Below are 18,059 nucleotides of genomic sequence, written 5' to 3'. Positions count from 1 at the left end.
GATGCATTTTTATTTAGTTACAGTAATCAGAATATGGCATATAGGACTATATAAGAGGAGTATGTTAATTTTAAATTCAGGTGCTGCAAAGCAGCTGCCTTTTGATGTTAACGTCTGTTCTCCCAGGCGTTGCTTAAGAAAATAATTAATAGTATTTGCAAAATTTTTGAGAAAAAGACATGATTTATTCATTCATTAGTTGTAATACTCTGGCCAATTCACATATGAATTTACCAGACAAGTGTGTATTACATCCTGACTTACCTTGGAATACCTGTCTGCTTCCTTTGTCTGAATGTGCCAGGTCCAAATAAGCCACTACAAGAGGGGCATGCAAATAGATTTTTGGAATTGTTTGTGGGACCTTTCATCAAATGTCTAGAGGGAAATCTGAGATGGAATAACCAGTGACCTGCAATACTGGTGAAGTACTTAAACTGGTTTGGCTTGCTTTTCCTTTTGACAATTTGGGAGGTTGCTTATTTGACTTAAAACTAGAAACACTGAATGGTTAGAAATGCATATATTTTTAATGCTCAGTAGCATATGCTCGGCACCATAAAACAACTCTAAATGGACTAGAATAATATGATTCTGTGTTCCAATTCAGGAAGACAGTCAGTGTGATGGAAGCAAGCTAGTTCATTACCTTGATAAGTTGTACTGCATTTTCCCACTTTAACACAAACAAAACCTTAACTGTGTTTTCCTCCAATTCTCATGTCATTCCAAAGAAAGGAACAGAAACTAAGTACCACATTCAAGATTGAATAATAGAATTAGGTTCCATGTAGTTAGATCTGAAGATAAATTACTACACTGTAAGGGCTAGCATTTCTCATTAAGCTTCTGCTTCTGATAATGATCCATAAGAAACTACGTAGAAAGGGGAAAGGAACAATATGTAATTAATGAGGCCAAACTATATTAAATTGTACTCCATTGAAAATTTATGGTTCATTGTTTGATTACATTGGTTGCTGGATGGAAAACTATGTACAGAAACAAGCTTTGCTTCAGTATATATTTTATGCCTCTGAATGTATGTTGAATTTATTTGCTATCTAAATATTGAGCATACGGTTTTGCTAAGTACAGCAACTTTTAAAGTTTGTTTCTAGTTAATGGGAAATTAAGGTTTGCACAATGCCAAAAAAATGTCTGGAGGATTTAAATCTGTGAATATAGTATTTATCTCTATGAAACACATTTAACAGATAAAGTATACTGCATATTGGGAAGTTCTTGCTTTTTATACATAGAAAGCATAATGGGCTGGATTCAGACTTAGCCTGCAATCTTAAACACAGTTACCTAGGAGTAAATGTGATAGGCTCAGTACAACTGATCTCTAAGTAATCATTGATACGATTGCAATGTTACTAAAGCTTAGAGTAGCTGAATTAAAATCAATGGGACCACTTCCTCATGATTAACATGAGTCCCATTGATTTCAATGGACAATTTCAAAACATGACTAATCCAACTAATCTGGCTCCAACCAAGTATATAATTTAGAATTCTGATAGCAAAGTCTGCTCAAGGGCAAGGGGTTTCCCCAAGCCAATGCTATGGGTTTTTTGCCCATGAGGCATTGCAAGCTTTATCCCAACTTCTCACGATGTGTCTCAGCATGCTCACCAACACGGGCCTTCTCATCAAACACATTTTCATTTTTTAATAGCATTTCCTAAGGTGTTTCTTATATTCCTCTTTACAACATCCATGATCCCTTCCAGGCATAGATTTTATGGCCTGAAAATGGAGACTGAAAGAATTGCATTCCCCAAATTCTCTGTAAATCTGTTGGATCTGAAACTACATTTGTAGTTTTATTCACACTGGTTATATGAAAAACGTGAAGAGGGTGAGAATATAATTCTGAATTGCAAAGTAAAGCAACCTTTATAAGAAGTCTTCAAAAGTCCACTAGACATTTTAATACCTGACCTCATTTTAATTCCTGACCTGTGCTAGGCAACTGGTCCATAATGAAAAGCAAGACAACTTTTATCAAAGTCCCTTGCTGTCACTACAGACAGACAAACCTGTTATTAATCTGAATAGAATTCATTCAGTGATAATGTGGCTCATAAAAATAATCAAATCATGGCCAAGAACATATTAATCTCTGATTTCTACATTGCTACAAAGTATCATAATCAAGAATTTTATAAAAAAAAAGAAATATTTATTTTTCACCTTTTCCCATTTGTGTCAGAGTTCTAGTTCTTTTCACTTGGAAACATTTTTTTTTCCAAAAGAGAAAAGTCAACAACCCTTAAAGCATTTACATTGTATCTCTGCAGTAAACATTTCCTTTGAAAATGTTAATCATTTTGTGGTTAAGGGCACTAAGCATCTGACCAGATGACATACATATTCCTAAGCAACCACAGCTTTTAACTACACAGTTTCATCACTCACTATTTGTTAGTACTGGGCCAAAAATGTATTTCCTTATTTTTACCATTCTCACCCAATCTGGCTGAAAATAAATTGCTTTTGAACAGAAATTCAAAAGGAAGTTCAGGAAATTTCTCGTGAGTTTGATTCTTGTGCTTCTCTTACATATATGGTAACCAAGGCAGTGTGGATTAGTATCCTGTCTTGCTGTATAAACATCTCCATGCAACTGGATTAGAAACAGTATGTATACTCAATAATTCAACATCTGGAAGATTCTGGAGAAGATGCTGAACCCTGAAGAATGACAACTAGAATTCAGCCAAAATGGCTCAAATATTTTTCTGACTTTTTCTGAGAAAAATCCTGAGATTTTTCAGTTTTTTTCACTGCTAGAAATAAGAGGGCACCTGGCAGAATTTTCCAAATTTCTTCCACAATTTTGTTGAGTTCTGCCTACCCTTCCGATCACCACAGAGTAGAGTAAAATTAAATATGGAATAAAATGGAGGTCAGGCTTCTAACAATCATGGGTGCTGTTTCCACTTGCAGTTGGAAGGAAAAAAGAAAAGGAAAAAAGACAGGAGCCCTTAGGAAGAAAAGAAAGAACCTATAGCTCTTGCCAGCAGTGAACCCTATGTGTGTGGAATTTTCAGAGAACCTGTCCTTTCACTGGCAAAATTTAATGAAATTTTCTCCTCCACCAATTTCACAAGTAAGATGGAGAATTTCAAGAGGCCCTTTCTGCAGACTTCTGCTTTTTTTCATTTAGCTTAGCATTGCGGTCGAGAGTGGGTAAACGTTATTGTCACAACTTTAATTGTCCCACAGTTCTTTAAAAGCACCAACAAGAATAAAATAAGTTTGCTTTAGTTGATACCAAGGCAGTAAGAAATGTTGTTGTGAACCATCCTGAGATGTCTGTGATGGGACGGTATAGAGAAGTTTTAAATAAATAAATACAGATGGAGAGAAAATTGTTTCGTATCTCAATGCGAACATACCTAATTTCTCACTACCAAACCAACGATCAGTTATCTTTACCAATTTATTCTCCTCCGTACTCCAGTGTAGGATGTTCTGGTTAGATGAATGAGCAACTCAGGAATGAGCAACAAAACAAAGCCTCAAATACATGGATTGATTCATTCCCAGTAGAAGTAAGAATAACTTCCAGGGATGCTTGAATGGGAACTTACGGAAAATCATGCATTCAAATATTTGTATGATTTTCTCCATGATACAGCAAATACATCTCCTAAGTCACTTCTAGCACCAGACCAATAGCATGAGCTTTCATGACAGAATTCCCCAGCAAACCTATGGTACCAGTGAATGCTATTGGCATTGCAGTAGTAGTCCTTTAGTGCAGTGTAATTACATTAGCATTCGTGGCTCATTGGCTTGTGCCCCTAGAGAGTAATCACAGGGAATTATCTCTTCCAAGAGAGTGAATTCCCAGGGTTTAAAATTCATATAGATTACCTATGTCCATTAGAAATGATTACAGGATGTTGCCCACTAGTTTTCTCCACACTGAATCCCACTTCTCCTGATTTCTAGTTTAACTAGTGGATTTTCTCAAACTATTCCATCATTTTACAGTTTGCCTCAGTGTGCATGCTTGCACACACTGATGTCGTATTAGAAAAAATGCAATTTTTAATTATGTTCCTGTATAGAAGTTGGTAAAATGGTATGCAAAAAGAATTGTGATGCCTTCCTATGTACAGTCAGATCAGGATTGGTTCTGGGAAGCAAGACATTTCTTTGATGCACAGAAGTACACATGAATATTGGTGAAACATTGTACATTGCTTCTTCTTGCAACAAGTTTTCCTCAAGTCCGGCACTGAAACTGTCAATTTAATTATGTGTTTCAACATTCCATATTATTTTTATTTAATTTTCTGACAAAGAAAAATGCATCTAGTACATTTCTAATTGAACAAATGCACAGAAGAGCAAGATGATGGGGTTGGAGGGCTCTTTGCTATGTTTCTAACCTTTTGTGTTGTTCCATGTAGCAGGAACTCATTCTTGTTTTTCAGCTAGGAAAGAAATGGCTGCTGGTTAATTCCTTCCTCTTTCAGCTGCTGCTATTTTAATTCATCTTCTAATTAGAGAGTTTCTCTTGTCATGTGTGTGTGTGACTGTGAGAGTGTGTGTAAACCTGGGCTACACCATTTTTAACAACTTCTTATTAGTGTTTAAATTCAAGGTGTCATCTTATGAAGGTGAAGTCACCTTTTCTACCCACATTCCTCTCCCTCTTCGTATCTTCTTCAATAATTCCAGGTGATCAGGGATGCTGCAGGAGAAAAGTGCAGGGCAGCAGTGACTCAGTCATTATTAAGCAGTGGAGGTGAACTTAGCATGTTCATGAAGAGAAGGGGCTTCATGGCTCCTCTTGTGTTTGCAATTCTGGAAGCTCACCAAATTTCACTGCTTGACTCTGAAGAAGACAAGAAGAACTAGCTACCTTTAAGAGGCAGCTCTTCTGGGTTGTCCCTTGAGTTAAGAGCAGTCTTGGCAGGCTTCCATAATTTCCCAGGAAGTAGGTGCCGGAGGTGACTGCTGCCTCCTTCTCTTCCTTAATCTTTTTCTCCAGAGACCTGCAGATGGACTTTGCAAAACTATGCAAGTGCTCCATTGGCACTTCCCTTTTGGGAGGAATAAAAGGCGGTGCCACCAGAGGACCATTTGTGTCCTGAAATGTCACCGAAATACTCAAACACCATCTTGTAACAAAAGGAATTTATTTATTTTGATGTTGGGAAAGGAGAAAAGGTAAAACAGATGGGGACAACTGGTCCTTTCTCCTCTGTACAGTCCTACACAGCTATATTATGCAAAATAGTGTGGATGGAGCACAGCAGGATGGGAAAAGTGAGCTTTGGCTAATAGGCAGTACAGAAATATAAAGTATAAATAAATACTTTTTAAAAGCCCACAACTCTGATAGTCTGAAAAGTCCATTGGAGTTCTGCTTCTAACTTACCATGGAAGAGCAATGTGTCAGTGGCACTTCAACCCCTCCATCCAGACACACCTCAGATAATTTAAAACATCAAGATCTTGGAGGAAATTCCAGCCTTCCACTAATTCCCTCTCAAAGCCTGTTCTGGCTCAAGTCCGTATCAGATTGTGTGTGTGTGTGAGTGTGCATGCTTTAGGTTTATGCATCTTTGAAATATAAGCATTATGTTCCCATTGACTAAAATGTATTTGTGCAAAGATACTCTCTTCTCTTCTCCTCTCCTCTCCTTTTTCTTTTCTTTCATACTACTAATGAGCTCATAAAATTCTCATAGTTCAGGTGCCTTTCATTTCCACCCACCTTGATAAAAAATGGTGTAGGTGTACACTGATCTTCATTGTACTGTTTTTTAAACTAGTATCTTGCTTCATTGGTTCAGCTGAATGCTTTTGTAGTCCCATTGTTGCTATTTGAAGATCCAGTGGCTGAATTTTACTATTTTATTTTTCCACTACTAAATCCTTTTAATAAAGATGCATACTTGACTCACCCACTTCCATAATTTATGCTCCTGGCTGTGTACTTCTCTAGCTTTGGTGTATAATTCACTGGCAGAACTACCTACTGGAACTACTTAATTTTTACATACTTTACTGATCAAGCTGCATATTTCATCACTTGAGTTTTCACACCTAGGTACTTTTTCTGATCAAACAGCATGCTAAACTGATCAAGAAAGAATAATGTTTGAAGACATAAGCCATGCTTCTGTTTGTCCCAGATTGTAAAATCAGTCATTAAACTATCTCCAAATTCCTTCTCTTTCTGGTGTTTATACAAAGAGAATAATAATAGTATCAGAAATATGCATTCCTTTAAAAATTTGGAAACAAAGATACCACTTTACGCAGATATAAACACAATTATCAAATAAATACCTTGCCATGTAAGCTTTTCTTGTGTCGCTATTCAAGACTGGACTTTATCACCTCACAAAAATAAATACAACTGCATTATGATTCTCCTTGACCATTTTACCTGGGACACTTAATTAGACTTAGATCCTCTAAGTACGCACCCAAGATGACAAAGTCTGCATGCAAAGTATCAGTGTTTCAACCATATGTTTGCAAACCCATGGCTCGTGTGTGTGTGTGTGTATCTGGAATTCACTCTAGGGCATATTTAGCTGTGTCCATCTTCCAACATAATGGAAAAGAGATGTCCACACCCACCTTCAACCTGCTACATTCCTCCCATCACCAAGTCTGTTCTAGAGGCTACGAGAGAATAAGTGATGGAGGTCCCATTGTGCATGCAGTTAAGTTAGTGGACAAGAGGAAAAAGGGCCATCTGCTTCCAAGCTGGATCAGTTCATCTGATGGTGCATGTTTCCCTCATTGGCAACCTACTGCAGAATGTGTGAAATGGCCCGGCAAACTTAGAATTGTGGCCTTAGATCATGGGTCCTCAAACTACAGCCCACAGGACAGATCCGGCCCGCCATGGCCATCCAGCTGGCCCGCACCACCACTCGCCACCTGTGCACGTGCTCGCCGCATGGGCGGGCGGTGGCTTGCTCACTCTGAGATGGTTTTGGACTCCCTGGGAGATCTCCCAGCGCATGCCTGATGGCACTTCACCGGCCCGCGCCCCCAGGCACCCCCACCTCACTGGCCTGCGACGGTCACCGCAGCCTTTCAACTGGCCCCCTATTGAAAAAGTTTGAGGACCGCTGCCTTAGATCCTAATAGACACTGTTCACTGTACTACAAATGGTAGCACTTCCATTTTCCTTTATCTATCCCATCCCCTGTGAGGACAAGGACAAAGGAGAAGTGACTGCAATGGCACAGTAAAGGTACACGCTTCTGGACATTACAGATGGGAGGTGGGAAGCAGTCACTGTTTAATGTAATCTATTATTTGTCCCTGATGAATACGGTATTCATTATTTTGTTTTTCTCAGAAGAAGTCTTATAGATATGAATAGTGAAAGTACTTGAAGGGACATGACTTTGTGAAAATAAACAACCAATTATCTCAACCCATAAAGCGTAAGCAATCTTATCATTTTAGGCTGCCCTTGGACTTGCAATGCAGCAGTTAGAGATATTCTAAAAGTCAGTTAATTAAAATCAGAGTTTTTAAAAATCTAGCTATCTGCACTCAGTTTAATAATACTTATTAGCTAATTGGTCAAACATTTGGAAGTCCAATTACTCTGTTTCAAAGAAGCAGAACCACAATGGAAAATACATTCTCACAGTGGCCTTTTTCTAATAACATTTGCTTAGGGTACCAAAAAGTGATTTTTAAAAGAAATATTCAAGCTCCTTCTGAAATTCTACAGTTAAATTAAGTTACCTTAAGGAAGCGTGACTTTTCATAATCTCCCTTATACAGGAAGGTAGTGAACCCAGTAGTTCATTCAGCCATGAACCTAAACAAATCATAAAACTGAAGGAAGAGGGGAAAAAACCTCAGGTGCCCCTAAACTGTCAATACATCCTTTCTTAGTGTGGAGCAGCAGAACTACTCTGAATCCCCCCAAACTGCACCACCACTGAGGCTTTAGCTTTGCTCTTTAGGTGGCCCTACTTATAGAATATAAGAATATGGAATTTGAAATATAAATATGGAAATATTGTGGAACATGAAATATGGCATTTCAGAAAAAAGCCACTTTAGTGGTCCTAGTTTCCATCCTTCCACCTAGCAACCTAATTTTAGCTTCCAGTATTGCATGATCACACTTCCTCAGAACATGGACCATGACCACTGACTCCACCCTAGCACTATCTATAAGCTATCTGGATGACATATGATACTGGCAAGCTTTATACCAGGCAGACAGTTTGCCATGTGGTCTTCACACCCATCACAGACCCAACTGGCTATGTACCTAGTACCAAACCTTCTACTTCCACAAGTCTCTGGGAGACACATCCTCAACATGAGAAGATACTTGCTCATCTTCCAGGGAAGAGATATTGTCTAAGGTATTTTCTTCTTCCCACAACCCTGCCCCTGCCATTCTCCATGGCAGCAAAGGAACTGTCTCCGGATTGTGATACTGCTATTTGATTCCTGAAGGACTCACCCGCCAACCTCTTTGTCTCTCTTGCTTTTTCCCAAACTTGTATTCAGGCGAACAAATTTGTTCCCAGAGAGCCAGGAACTCATTACACCAAGAACACACATATGACTTCTGGCCAAGTGGCATATAGTCATATATGTGGCACTCCATGTCACATACTCAATAGCCCCCGCCCTAAACACTAAAGACACACTCCCTGCATGTGTGTATTTAATAGTCTTATTTGTAGTGTGATGTTGTCAATGTAAGTTAAAACTGAAAAGTGCTGTTACTAATTATAAAAGTATTTTATCCTTTTTTAAAAACTGTGCTTCTTTGGGGACCCAATAATATATTTGTTTTGGGAAGAACCTTCTGACAATATTGTGTACATTTGTCTTGTCACTGTAATCTATCTTGTGCTACAGCTCAGACTTATAACTGCTGTGCTTGCCACTGTAGAAAAGAATGGCTTGTTTTCACATTGCCTTGTGCTGTACTTTAAATTATCCTAACTAAGTGCCTTAATATTTTTCTCTCTCCCTGAGTGGAAGTCTCATGCAATTCTTCCCTCATTATTTGACCATATTTCTCCTTCTCCAGAAGACACACTCCAAAGGTATTTTCATGCCTACCACTGCATCTCCACTGAATTGTGTCCTCCTTGCGTAATGCAACAGTCTTTCGGGTAGACAGCCTCATCCATCTCCCCTGCCCACTGTGCCCTTACATTCACCTGCTTTATTTGTCTGTCACTCCAAGGAGAGCTAATAAGAACAGCCACATGAAACAGATAGGCCTGTTTTTGACATTGACCCTACAACGTTTGCTGAGCTCCTCAGGCTTACAAGCCCATATTAAGTGAAAGCATTATCTTGGAATGTTCACCTTATTTCTGCAAACTGTCTTGAAAAATTTCTTTCTTTTTCTTCATCTTCTTCTTCATGACACTATACAGATTGAAAGCCCAAATTAAACGTCTATTTTAGAAAACAGCGAATTCACCCTGTAAATCCTGAAGAGTGTTCTTACACAAAAAGTGTTGTAATTAAATTTTAAACCTATATTTTTTCTTCAACCCTCAATGTCCCAATCAAAGATATAAGGCCTGAACAGACTAAAATTACAAAAGAACGTAAGAGGAGACAAGCTGGATCACACCAAGTGTTCATATGGTCTAACACTGTTTCATAAAGGTTGATATTAGAAGAGTATAGAGCTGCTTCCACTCAGTTTCCTCTTACTTTCTCGGTGTTATAGCAACAAAGATAAACAATACATGATGTGACATCACCATTTTCTCATCTCCACGTAGCCAGTGCTGTGATGCAGGGGAGGGGAGATACTTATTAAGAAGAAATCACACCGTCTACTTTGTTTTTTTATTATTATTAGATCAGCTCAGCCTGCAAGTGGCCTTCTGCCGCTCCCCATGTGGTCCATAATTGCTGACGTGTGGAGGAAGCACTGCTATTCCCAGTGACAAGATAGTGATCCTGAAGAGGATTTGCTGCTTGCTCACTCCGCCCTGCGATCTCGGTGCAGTCAGGGCTGTTGTTTCCCAGCCTCAAATCAAAAATGATTTTCTTTGAACTGAGGGGAAGCCACATGGGGAAAAGTGGTGAGAAGCCTTTGGACTGGTGTGGATCAACATCAATGGCAGCAGGATGTTGCGGTGCATGGAAGAGGGCTCTTACTGTGACACTTGATCATCCTCCTAATCATATCTCCAATAATACAGTCTGCTGTGCCCATGGGTCTGCAACCTTTCTTTGAAAGGTATACTTGTTGCAGGAAATGATAGAAATGCTGTTTCTTGCAAATGATTGATGGGAAAAGATGAATATGCTGGCAATGCCTTTGAATCACAGTGGGAAGTACACAGCCCAGCAAAGATAAAAGAACCTGGGTTCCCACAACTGCCAGCATGTGCTACAGCCCACTGTGGCGCAAATAAGCTATGATGGGCTGCCGAGATTAGTTGAACATGCCCATTAATTTATACTAAATAAAGTAGCAGTGCATAATTATAGATGAGGGGATGTCGTCTGTACAATAAGCATGTAAAAACGAGGCTTTGTTGCGATGGGGGCGGCATAAAAATGTTTTAAATAAATAAATAAATAAACTTCCTTTTATTAAAACAATTTGATAGTTTTGTCAAATAGACCTTCCTAGATTTGCAAAAGCACTCCTTGTTCCTTCCACTCTTGGGTTAATTATATAGAGACACATTTATTAATACTTTCTTCCATTTAAGCTTCCAATGGTATAGCTGACCCCACCAAAGAAATGAATAATACTTCAGAAAAATGTCTTTAAAATCTCTTGTTGAGCCATGGCAATTTATAGACTGCTTTTTTGTTCAATCAATTTTGAAAGACCACACAATAGTAATTAAACATGTTTCTCCTCTGTTAGAAACTTAACTTACTCATTCTGTGAATTACTATAATATACACCTACGTATCCACATGAAATAGGATGTTGCAATAAAAGTGTTAAAATTAAATAAGAGTTCTAACAGAAACAGCAGCAGTTTTGCTTTCCCTGGTCCTAACTCTTGATAGTTTGTTAAAAACTGAGCCATTCATACATGTATTTCGAGTTGTACATATTCCTTGGTTATAATACGGAAGTACTACTATGTGCATTGCATGGCCGCATTTTGAAAATGAGTTTCTGATGGAAATTACTAGAATCCAACCAGGATGATGGGTCCTGACTTAAAGTACATTTTAGAGCAATATTGCATGAACTGTAAACCATATTGCCTGCCAAATCTTTTACAACAGATGTAAGGTGACTTACCCTATTGTATTCCAGCTGTGCATTGTATCCACATGTGAATGTACCTGCTGTTACCATATTGTTATTTAACCATGTCAAAGGGATACATTGACTTAATTTAGAATGTTCTGAAAGTACATCTAGCCATGGGATCAAGTCGCTCCAAATTATGGAATTATGGAAATGACTGGACAACCTCACCAGGCCTTCTTGGACAACATGATAAATCATGGTTTAGTTCAGATGTGAGTCAACTTGCATACATCCACATATTTTGGTCTACATCTTCCAACATCTCTGATTGTTGTGATGTACAAAAGAGGTCATTACATATCTGGAAGGACAAGCTGCTGTAAGTTTTTTCATATGAAAACTGAATAAATTATTGTAATGTACTTGTCCTCTAGTGATGAGAGTTCAGTTCAGTTCACAGGGATGAAAGCAAAGCCTGCTTCACAGAAGTTGGGTCTTCATAAAGGAAAAGAATGCTTATCATCAATATGCATCCATATGTAGCTCTGTGAGAAGCTGCATTGCTCACTGCACAGCTGATACACAAACACCTGTGCATCTCACTTCACCACTGAGAAAAATATCGCATTCTTACAAACCAGTAGACTGTGGCTTGACATTAGGTTTATTCTTCTCTGCGGATTGACCCTGGTAGGCCCTGTTTTCATTGTTAACAAGGGAGGCTTATGATTCTCGTGTCAGTGGAAACCCTCATCCATTGAAGCTTTATAAGACCTCTCCTTTGTGCTGAACTCCATTCCCAACATAAGTTAACCGACCTGGAGCACTGTGAATAGATTATATAAAGATGAAAATAAAAGCTGTGATGGTTGCAGAGATAACAGAGGAGTCCTCAGCGTCTCCTGGTTGTTACCTATAAAAACTGCTGTTGTGTCTGACAGGTTGTCTGTATTTAGTGATGTTACAGTAAGAGATTAAGAAACGGTGAATTAAGAACTGAAGTAGATTTACAACAGTATCTCTTTGCACTAACCAGTCCCAAAGGGGACAATCACATGGTGAAACAATGTCCAAATAAACACATGATGGATGTTGATGTGGTACCATACTCACTTCCAACCATTTATGTAAAATATTGTGGCTTACACTGTATGCATAAACAAATTTGTATGCCACATTGCCATGCATTTTAATCTTCACTAAGACTTGTGAAATACACTAAGATTAGTGTATTTACACTAATTTTGTAAATACACAAATTATAATCCCTAAAACTACCATTGGCTCATCTGCAAAGTATAAAAAGACAGATATCCAAGGGAATGCAGAGCTTATGCACCAAAGTGCAGGGTGTTTTTTTTTGTTCTGTTTTTGTTTTGTGCTACCTCCAAATACAAAAATCAAATAAGGTTACACTTACCTAGGAGGAAGATTCCCTGAATGTTATGGAACTGAGCAGACATGCTATATGAGCACACTGTGAATAAATTGCTGTGTATTTCAGCAGCTCAGAGAGACTCCATCAACATACCTCTGGCACGATTCTGCAAGTCATAACCAGACATCTTGAAAACATTTCGGGAAAAAGGGAATTCCTTCTCCCTAAGATCACTCATGCCAATGATTAAAGGAGACAGGAGTCTTGTTCTATGCTCTTTTGCTTTTGGGATAGTAAGTTGGCAGCTGCCCAGCTGGGCAAGATTTAGCATTTGGTCTAAGGGGCACCAGTTGCTAAACTTCAGTATGAGCACACAAGAAAAGCACCACTGGTCCAGGTCAATGGTCCATCCAGTCTAGCATCCTGTTTCTGCAATTGCCAGGCTGATGCTTTAGATAAACCAGCAAGAAGGACATGAAAGTAAAACAGGTCTGTTGCTGTTCATTTCATCAGCTGGTAGTGGCTAGACGTGGACAGACCTTTCTGTTTATACCTCATAGTAGTTTTCTGTTCATTTCCTCACATTTTCATTCCCTTTATTTCCACATTGATCTGTTTAAAAAACAAAGCTACAAAATATCTTACTGTTTAAAAGGTATTTTTGTGATAACCAATCAAAGATAATTCCTCTAAGTTACATTAGACTTTTTAAACTCTTTGAGAACACTACATATTTTCTAGCTTGGCTGTGAACAAGAGACAGCTGGCTTATCATAGAGGCTGAAGCCTTTCTCATTTATAGTTTCAGGTTCAATTATGAGTCCATCACTAATACTGATCACATCTTACACCATTAAAAACAAAACTTGCCTGCCTATTCTATGGCTTGGCTCACAACTATCCTTGTCTTTTATTCTTTCCACTTCCCCTTCCTTTCTTCCTTTCTTCCTTCCTTCCTTCCTTCCTTCCTTCCTTCCTTCCTTCCTTCCTTCAAATTATATTTTCCCCTCCATGGCTTGGGCTCATCAGATGCATATGATAGCTGGCTACTCCCTTGCTTGGTAATGCTGTATTTACTTTCAGATGAAGTAGTGAGTCCAGCGAACTTTATGTTTATGCATGGCCTCTCCCATTTTACTTTAGAAAATTTGCATTTTGTATGCATATTTATCCTAAGTATGCATTTTTATCCTTAAACATCATTTGGTATGAATTATAAAGTACATAGATTGATACCCATGCTGAAGCATATTCTGAATCAAGAACTGCATTACAAAATTCTGAGAAGTACAGAAACAGAGTGATAACTTTTTGGATCCATGTATTAATGCGGAAAGAATGAATCAAGCCAATAGTATACTGAACTCTGAAGTTAGATATTTCATATAGGAATCATGGCTAGCAGCCATTGATAGAGTCATCTTTCATGGATTTGGTCTGATCCCCTTTTAAGCAAGTGACTAATGTCACATCGTGTAGCAGGGCCATGAGTTAACTGGTCACAGTTTTATACATATTTGGACAGAACAAGTCCTACAACTCCAAGCATTCCTCAGCCAGCATCAGTTTGTGGCCTTAACAATTTAGCTTGTAAACATATGCTGTAATTGCACTGCTTAAATTTTGATAAAAGTAATCTGGTCATTATACCTTGGGAAGTGTTTAGAATATTGATATAAAGAATATATGGAATGTATTTTTATTGCTAAATAGGTGACATGTGGATATGAAATAGTCCCATATCTTTGAAGACAAATCACAAGATTTGCTGATACAAAACATTTTGGCAGTTGCTGCTTATTTGTCATTAATTATTGATATTTGTATATATTCTAGGTAAACATTCAAAAACCCTTAAAGGTGTATTTCAAATTCAAATCACTTCCCATGGGAAGATGCTCAGCCTATTTCAGAAAAATATTTGTAAAACACTCCAGCATCCTGCAGTTCCAACAGAAGTTTGAGCTTTCACAGTCAGTTACCAGTTAATGATCTTTGTCTCAGAGAATGTATAATGTAATTTGTACAGATACATTTTTAAAAAAAGATAAAAAGTACACTTTTCTCCGAGATATTTCCTCTTCGTTTGCAACAGATAATTTCCATTATTCTAATTCTGAAATAATGATATGTTAGAAGTTAGGGCCACTTTACAGGAAATGATGGCCCCATGCTTTGGAATCCAGTTGTATCTTCCTGAGATATGTCTTGTGTTCTTTACTTCAGAAAAGATGGAGTGGGCATGCTTTAGAAATCCTTTTCTGTAACACGCAATTCTTAATTTAGCCATTGTATAATACTAATCTTTCTCTTTCCAGGTTGGCAAGACTTGTTTAGGCAACAAAAACAATTCGACCTCCCTTCAGCTAAAAGTGACGGAAACAGACCCCATTTTGCAGGTACCGCCCCCATCATTCTTACACTTTCTGACCTGATTACTAAATTTTCGAATTTCAATTTCCTCAATGGCTTTCTTTTTCTGATGGATCTGTAAGTGGTGGTATAGTACTAAAGGCTTACTTTGCTGTTCCCACTGCATCTTTGAAAGCTGTCCAGTGGACCTCTTTTGGGTAGTCTGGGGTGAGGTTGGGCTAACACTTCCCAGCAACTTTGCCCTGATCCCCTCAAGAACTCACTGTGACTGTTGTGCATCACATGTAGAGGACAAAACTGCACATCCCTGCAATAAACTTGACACTGTTGCTCATGCAGCAGGATATCTGATGCCATGATGTACCTGATTTTGTAGGATCAATTTCAATACATGTTGCCTATACGAAGTGCTTGTAGCACTTCAACTGACCATTTGTGGTCCCCATTCTTGCTCCACCTGGCTAATAAAAGCTAATAAAGGCTATGATTTGTGGGAGGTGTGGGTTTACAGGGACTGGGAAATGCATCTTTTTGAAAAGGGGTGATTCCTGTTGTCCTTAAGGAGGTAGTACTACAACCATGCTGGAAGAATCCTGTTATGGATCCTCTGGTTTTGATAACTACCATGAATCACAAGTACCCCTTTCTTTGAGAAGATACTTGAGAAGATGATGGTAGAGCAACTGTAGGCACTCTTGCAGCACAGTGATTATCTCAATCATTCCATTCTGGGTTTTGACCTGATTATAGGAACTAATCGGTCTTGTTTACCCCAGTAGATGACCTTTATCGGGAAAGAAACAAGAAGGTTGCAAGCATGTTATTCTGCTTGATGTTTCTTCAGCTGCTGGTACCATTGACCATAGTAGGCTTCTGGACTGACTCTGTGGGTACATTCACACATAAGGCTAAACCATGCCATGTGGTACCTGAAAGCCACATGCTAGCAAGGCAGAAAGGAGCATCCAATCACAGCACTGCTGTCTATAGCTCAGTAGTTGCTATGTATATTTTTGCAACAATGAATGAGGCAGGAGCATCCCCTGCAGCCATGGCCACTTCTTCCACAGAACTCTGTGATAACACCATGAAAACCATGGAAAGACAGTTTCTTGTTTCAGGCACAGAAACAAGCCATAGTGAAATGTTGGAGGCCCCTTCTAACTGCATGATGCTATGATTCTGTGATCTTGGCCTCATGTTGCTGTAAAGTAGACAAGCCTTCCTTATTTTCTACCACCATTAGCAGTTGTCCTGTTCTGTGGTCAAGGTGGGGCAATACAGAGCCATTGTTACAATCCATTTCTTCCTCCTTCCACCAGCCTGCTTATTTGAAGAAGAGGCAGAGTTTCAGTATTGCTTCAGCTGAGTCAGTGATCATCACAGCCAGTCAGCATCACTGTTTTTTAGTCAGAGAGGGAGAGACAGAGTTTGTGAGTTCTTAGTCATATTTGCATGACTGAGACTTTGCAGCAGTAAACTACGTGTTGTGCTGTTCTCCTGATTCACAGAAGAACAGGAAAATCTCCCTTGCTGGTACCCAGGTCCCAAGAGTCTTCCAAGGTGTAAAGTCCAATGTCTACCTTGCAAGGGAGCCTGTTTCTTACCAGTGCTGAGTTCACTACTCTTTTTCTGGCTTAGAGGAAGGAAAATATACTTCCTTGGTGCCCAAGCCTGGAGATCCACAGCAAGACCTTGTTGCAAGCCACATATATAATATTGTAATTGTTTTTTCTCCTTCTATTACCAGAAGTCACACAGTCCTCCATGGATCAAACCAGAAATGAAAAAGTCAGCAGAGAGAAAAGAAAACAACCCTGATGAGTTGACCAAAATCAAGGAAAAGCCTCTGTAAATATCATCCAGCTATCTTTAGAGCATTCATTTGCAATCGTCTTCATCTTTTTAGTCCAGAGGCATGAAACTGTATCAGATTTCTAAAGCATGCATTTTTCCACTATTTTATGGATGTTTGTAAATTAGACTAGAAATTTCTAAAATAGATTGATTAGTATCTTTTAGCAATAATCCAAGAGAAATGGATGTTTGAAAAAGAAAACGCTTTGTAATACAGTCCAGTTTTTTGAAATATTATTCTGCCCTGATCTGTAACTTGCTTATTATAAATCACTCTGTTTTGTAAAGAAATGCTATTAAGAATTTTTATTTTATTAACCAATCCTGTTTCATAAGTATCGTTATTGCACATACTAAGCTCAGTGATTCTTGATGCACAGAAATTCCACCAGACGCATTAAGACAGCCATGGTTCAACACTCAGTCGTCTCAACTGTCTGATTGTCAAGTGCTGTTTAATGTTCATATTGTTCCAAATACAGTTCTATGTAAGTGGCAATCTCTCTCATCCAGACAACTTATCTGAAAGATTTTGGTATCTAATATATTCAGATAAAGTAGATACTTCAGTTCTTTCAGACCAATTCATAAGTCTATAAGTGAATAGGACTTAAATTAAGCACAATCAGGGCACAGTCTAGAGGCTTTTTGATATCGCCCTGCCCCTTCACAGCTGGCATAGAAAGAACCAGTCCAGCTGCCTCCCTGGGGGTCTCAGAGAGAACAAAAATGGGGCTCCAGGGACATGGAGGGCAGAAGCCTGGAGCTGATAGCTTCCACTGATTCCTATCAGTGGCCCAGGCACCTCCCCCTCCTGAACTTCATCCGAATGACTAAAATAACCATCTAAATAAAGTAGCACAACGCAGGGCGGAGATTTCTGCTGCCATGCCTTGCTCCATGCATCAGATGCCTGTAAGTCTCCAGGTTCAGAGGCATCCATGTGCATCTACATGGAATTGCTCCCATGATTACTAAATCCCACTCTGAATACTTTGGGACAGACCTATCTTTAGGCAGAGAAAAGCTAGGTTTGACTTACAGCACAATGCTGTAAGTGGGATGCAGTGGGACTTATTCACAGGTAAGTGCATCTGGGACTGCAGCCTTGCAGGGCAAGCCCGTCACCACTAGACAGTGTTTGGACCACCACAGGGATTTTTGGATTCTCACCTGCAGCTTTAGAAGATGGCTCTGATATGAGAGCTGGTGAACCACCTTTG

The 18,059-nt window shown here is 38.9% G+C and overlaps 1 protein-coding gene across 1 annotated transcript in view; it reads left to right on the top strand.

The window, feature by feature from the left end:
• Window positions 1–16,834, top strand: part of LUZP2 (leucine zipper protein 2) — a 196,988-nt gene extending 180,154 nt beyond the window's left edge. Inside the window, exons 12-13 of the mRNA XM_044426109.1 lie at window positions 14,925–15,005; window positions 16,730–16,834. Coding sequence (XP_044282044.1) covers window positions 14,925–15,005; window positions 16,730–16,834 — 186 coding nt within the window. The remainder of the gene's footprint in view (window positions 1–14,924; window positions 15,006–16,729) is intronic.
• The last annotated feature ends 1,225 nt before the right edge of the window (window positions 16,835–18,059 follow it).

Source organism: Varanus komodoensis, unplaced genomic scaffold (genome assembly GCF_004798865.1).
Source record: "Varanus komodoensis strain SLA01 unplaced genomic scaffold, ASM479886v1 scaffold16, whole genome shotgun sequence".
Lineage (NCBI taxonomy): Eukaryota > Metazoa > Chordata > Lepidosauria > Squamata > Varanidae > Varanus > Varanus komodoensis.
This window is presented reverse-complemented; position numbering and strand designations above follow the sequence as displayed.